This window comes from Saccostrea cucullata, unplaced genomic scaffold (assembly GCF_032062105.1).
Source record: "Saccostrea cucullata isolate Sc308-1 unplaced genomic scaffold, CSIRO_AGI_Scuc_v1 ctg1047, whole genome shotgun sequence".
Classification (NCBI taxonomy): Eukaryota; Metazoa; Mollusca; class Bivalvia; order Ostreida; family Ostreidae; genus Saccostrea; species Saccostrea cuccullata.
The window spans coordinates 88849-94217 of NW_026920290.1; the positions used below are offsets into that span (position 1 = coordinate 88849).

At 31.4% G+C, this 5369-nt stretch overlaps 1 protein-coding gene across 1 annotated transcript; it reads left to right on the plus strand.

Annotated features, from left to right (window-relative positions):
- The first annotated feature begins 1372 nt into the window (after positions 1–1372).
- LOC134246270 (uncharacterized) lies at positions 1373–3599 on the plus strand. The gene is made up of 5 exons (XM_062728602.1): positions 1373–1505; positions 1977–2117; positions 2798–2935; positions 3130–3261; positions 3506–3599. Exons 1-4 carry the CDS (start codon positions 1383–1385, stop codon positions 3208–3210), a joined length of 483 nt encoding a protein of 160 aa, XP_062584586.1. The 5' UTR covers positions 1373–1382; the 3' UTR covers positions 3211–3261; positions 3506–3599.
- The last annotated feature ends 1770 nt before the right edge of the window (positions 3600–5369 follow it).

Below are 5369 nucleotides of genomic sequence, written 5' to 3' on the forward strand. Positions count from 1 at the left end.
TTTTAGCATTTCACACTGTTTTTGCACGTGATCCTGTGTAAAAATGAGCATATAGAGGTATTGTTTTTAATACCTAGAAATTAAGAGCAAGTGGCCAGGAAGGAAATGTCAAAGTTTTGAAAATTTCACACAAAGACTTTTCGGACATAGGTCCGCCCTTAAATGCATAAAAGTGCCCTAATTTTTTTTATACTTAATAAATTTCAAACTAATTTCTTTTCACTACATATTGAACGTCGGAAAACTCAATGCTAGTATTCTTTTTATGAAGATAGCTACACTTTATAAATTTCTGTTGTAAAATAAATAGAGTACGATACATATACTAGAGACTAAAATTGCATGCTGAATACGTACATGCATTCTGAAATGTTATACATGCAGACAGAGAGAATAGATTTAAGGAATAACTGTCTTATTTTTAGATTTCATGAAGTGATCAATCGATTGGCTTGCGTGATAATTTGCATAAACGCCTTCGGCGTTTATGCATAAAATTATCACGCAAGCCAATCGATTGATCATCTTCATGAAATTGAAAAATAAGACAGTTATTCCTTATATTTACATGCTTTGATTCCGCCAATCCACGTGCTCCAAGCCCTGCTTCTGTCTAGCTGTTTGTCCCGCCCTGCACGTGGTTTTTTTTGGAACCGCGCCAATACATTGATAGAGAAATAAAGTACATTTACATTTGGTAATTTTATCTAGGACAAAGACATTGGAAATGTAAATATATACTTGTATATGCTTTTAGTCGGACTGTTAGGCTATAATTCAAAAACTAAATTGTCCACGGATTTTCAAAATATATATCCTGATAATTACAAGAAGCACATGCGAGTGTGACCGGTCGGGGGGCTTTCTTCTTCATGGCACCTGATCCTTCCTCTGATGTTTAGAAATAGGACTGTATTTACTCAACACCTGATTAAATTCAGTTTACTTTTTAAATTGAAAAATGTTCTTCTATATCTATATTATACTTGCTGTTTCAAAATTTCTTTTTATCATGTCAAATAGTGTTGCTAAAAAATTATAGACAATTTCCTATACTGTGAAATCACAAATTTTTCGAGAATTTATCTTTTTTTGTTTTTTGTTTTTGTTTTGAAGGCTTGGAGACACTCATGAATTTAGGATCACCACGTAATTTCAAATTTCATATGCATTACTACTAACCATTCACCATCCACGAAATCATATCCCTACATAATATTTTTCATCAAACCTTGAAAGTTTGACTCCACCAAAATGTGATTTTACAGTACACATATTGACATGCACTAAAAAACATTTTTTTTTATATGAAACATAACGTTTCTTGTCCGAAAATACATTAATTGTATAGGTAATTTTTCCAGAGTGTATCCCAGGAAAATATGGGATTCAATGCTCCAAAACGTGTAGCGGACACTGTTTGGGAGATGCCTACTGTAATGTTACGACAGGGGACTGTGATTACGGATGTGATGCTGGATTTTACGGCAAAAAATGCGATCAAGGTGAAAAATACTGCTTTAGTTAACTGTACATGTATAAGTAAGGATCTATAGTACCATATATAAGCTTTTTAAGGTTGTCGTCTTTTTTTTTTTTTTTTTTTTTTTTTTTTTTTTGCAAATTTGATATTTTTATTCTATGGAGTCTGAATGCTCAGAAAGTATTTTAGATTTAACATGATTCAATTTTTAAAAACTGAATGATTAGAATCACAGTAAACATTTCAGTTATTATTATATAAGTTAATTCATAAAAAAAGTATACATATATTATGAACCTCGGTAAAATTTTTCATGCAATATTTTTTTTTTAATTTCATTTTTATAATTCTAAGTGCAAAAATTTTGGAAGTTACATTTTATGAACTAAAGTGTTTACTAAATGAACGTGAAATACTAGTTTACAGAATTTTTAAAAGATTTCAAAATTTATAATAGTATCTATGTCTTCAGACATTTGTTGACAATTTTTAGGTTGCCACAGTGGACGCTTTGGGGAAAATTGTGAGCAAGTGTGTAGTGGCAATTGCTTTAATAATGAAACTTGTGATATTGAAAATGGAATTTGTTTCCATGGATGCAAAGCAGGTTTTCGAGGAACCTTGTGCCATGAAAGTGAGTTTGTTTCCAATGATTTAACAATTTCATTACAATTGCAGGAATATATCTTGAAAGATTGTAAATGTGTTATTTCAGATTGCAATACTGGGTCCTTTTGTTAATCAAAAAGATCTCTTTAAGATTTGTAATAGTAAAAGGGATGTAAAGAAAAAATCCGCTTGCTTTATTTTGTATTTTTGGTTTATTCATGTTTTCTTAATCGATTCTTTATGTCAAAGCGTTTTAAATTTAAAAATGTCCATTGTATCAGAGAATGTTTCGTCTTAAATTTCATTCATTTAACATAGTTATCATGTAGTCATCTAAATGCGTGTGATTCTAAGTAGTTCAATGGGAACTCTTGTCGATTGGCAAATAATCACGATGGTTTTAATTTCACTATGTTAGCGATTCACCTTTTTTCTGTGAAGTTAAACCCATCGTGAATGCTATTGCTAGTTTTTAAAAAGGTTTAAATGTTAAATGATTTAAATTAATTCCTTACGACGTGAAATTTAAATCATCGCGATTGGTACTTTCTGAGAAATCGTGAAATTTTAACACCGTGGAATTAAAACGACTTACAATATTTTGCTGTAATAATTTTGTGCAAAGCCTTACATTAGCCTAATTGCAAAATTTTGGAAACTAAGAATCTTAAATGTGAATACTTTTGTTCTATTATTAGTATTTAGAGTGTACAGAGGGAACGTATGGTGATTGTACACAGATCTGTAGCGGTCATTGTCGTAATAATGAAACTTGTAACTTTGTTGATGGTCAATGTAAGAATGGATGTACTCCTGGGTATCAGGGATCGAAATGTGAACAACGTAAGTTTGAATATAATTGAAAACATATTGTCGGAGATAACATTTTTTGAACGTGTGAAAGCTGTTGTTAAATAAGAAAGGTAATACTTATATAAAGTATTCAACATTTTGATTTCAGCTCATTTCTCGAGCTCGAGAGACATTATAATTGGTTATGTATTTTATAATTATTTTTCTTCCTTTTAAATGATTAGTATGTAACCCTGGGTATTATGGTCACAATTGCGGCAAGAATTGTTCTAAGAATTGTGATGAGTCGATATGCAACCATATAGATGGGTATTGTAAATGCAAAACGGGAGTGAGAAGGAAAGACTGTTTGACAGGTGCCGCTTACTCTTAATTAATTTTTATAATAATAAAAATTCTGATAAAATTTTTAGATTACTAGTAACTTGATGCAGTATCAACATGTTTGTGTTTATTACATACTGTGCATTATTTTGTAAAATATACCTTTGCATTATTCTATAGTTATGCAAAGTTTAGTTTTATATACATCTGCAGCTGCTAACCTTTGTTATTCTAAAGATTTTACTCAGACCTTATTAAAATAATTATCTATTGTAGGGGTATCAAATGCAAATTTACAAATTCTGGATCTATCGGCAACATTTTTCACCGGACTGTTCTCACTGTGGTCACAGTTATGATCAAATGGTACTTTTCATTACTTACATATAGTTACATATACAGGTCCGTGCATTTTTACACTCACATGGTTTTTTGCAAGAATTAATGTCACTTTATCACAATACAAGATGTTGTAAAAGGCAACAAAATAATTTTAAAGTGCTTTAAAACTTAATTGTAGCTTTATTTCACTAACCTAAAATATAATTCACACATTAACATTGGTAGAATTTACATATTCTCTTGGCTGATATATTATGACTGTTTCCAAATGCTTTTCATGGTTTCTCGTCTAAAGCTGCTGTAGTTCTCCGTTCTTTTGAAAGCAGTTATTTGCCTTGCCTAGATATAGACACATTAGAGTTCCCGTAACTTGTATATTCTGAACATCAACATGTCTCTTAAGCACAAGATATCGATGATTACAGTATTTCTTATTTGCTTTCCATGTTAAGATGCTGACATTTTTTTTTAGAGTTATTGTCTTATCATACAGATGTAACATCAAACCATACATTGGTAAAGCCCCCATTAAAATATCGACTTTGAAAACATACGATAATGATTTTAAAGAGCATATAACTTTGTCATGAGATATATAATACATATATATATATTAAGATTCTTTAGTTTTATTACAAGAAAAATACTATCTTGCTTTGTGCGGAACTGTTCGGCCGTTATGGCATAATTGATATTCCTGACGTCACATCAGACATCCAGGGCTGATACGGACCCAGCAGGACTGAAAAGGATTAGTTCCTAGTAGTAGATTAAATTTAACATAGTACCTAAAAATCCATATTTTCTGTTCAAATTCCCTTAATGCTTAATTACTCATCTGTGAAATAATAAACTAGGTGTCAGCAGGTGATGCATGGTTATTAATTTGTAGTTTTCACAACTTAATTTGTGCTGTATTTCATTGTTATATATGTTATGAACGTAATAAAATAAAAAAAAATCCAGTACATATTCTTTCTCGACCCAAGACACCTTTACCAACCCTAGAGCCGATGACAAATGGCTGATATTGGTGTATAAGACTGATAAAGTATGTACTGTGAAAAAAGGCATTTTCTCTATGTATAGAATACTTTATATATAGTATTTGACGGAATTTTTTTTAATTTGCAGGTAACATCAATGTTCAATGGGGTTATTAACAAGTTTTAGACTGCATCTTTACATTGAAAGAATGCTCCCGCTGACATTGAAGTTTGAAATATTTTTGAAAGTTTAGTGAAAAAAAATAACGATGGGTGGGAATAATGCAAATTAGATAATCATTATATTGTTGCGTTTGATTTCTTTATATTTCCATTTCTATTTTTTCTTTGTGATAACTCTTTGAAAGTTGTCGGAGTTTATTTCTCGATAATTCTGCATGAATGAAATTAGGCAGGTCGATGGGTCAGGAGCTAAGGAGGCCTAATATGCATGCAAATCTAGTGCGCATCTATCTCTGTGTATGACGCTAAGGAGGCCAAATATGCATATAAATCTCGTGCGGCTGCCCCTGTGTTTGAGGTCAGCGAGCGAGGACTATTGAAATTGGCATGGAAGTCCTCAAGTATATTTAAGTCTATGTCAACATTTTTAAAGTCTAAATCTACAATTTTATTTCACAATAATGGAAATATAAGGAATCACTGTCTAGTTAGTATAGTATGCCAGGGACATCAACGCCCGTTATGCAAATTATCCCATGTTTCCCACTATCGTTGATGCCCTAGCATAATATACTAACTAGACAGTGATTCCTTAAATATGATTATGTGATTTCTAGCCTAACGTGAAT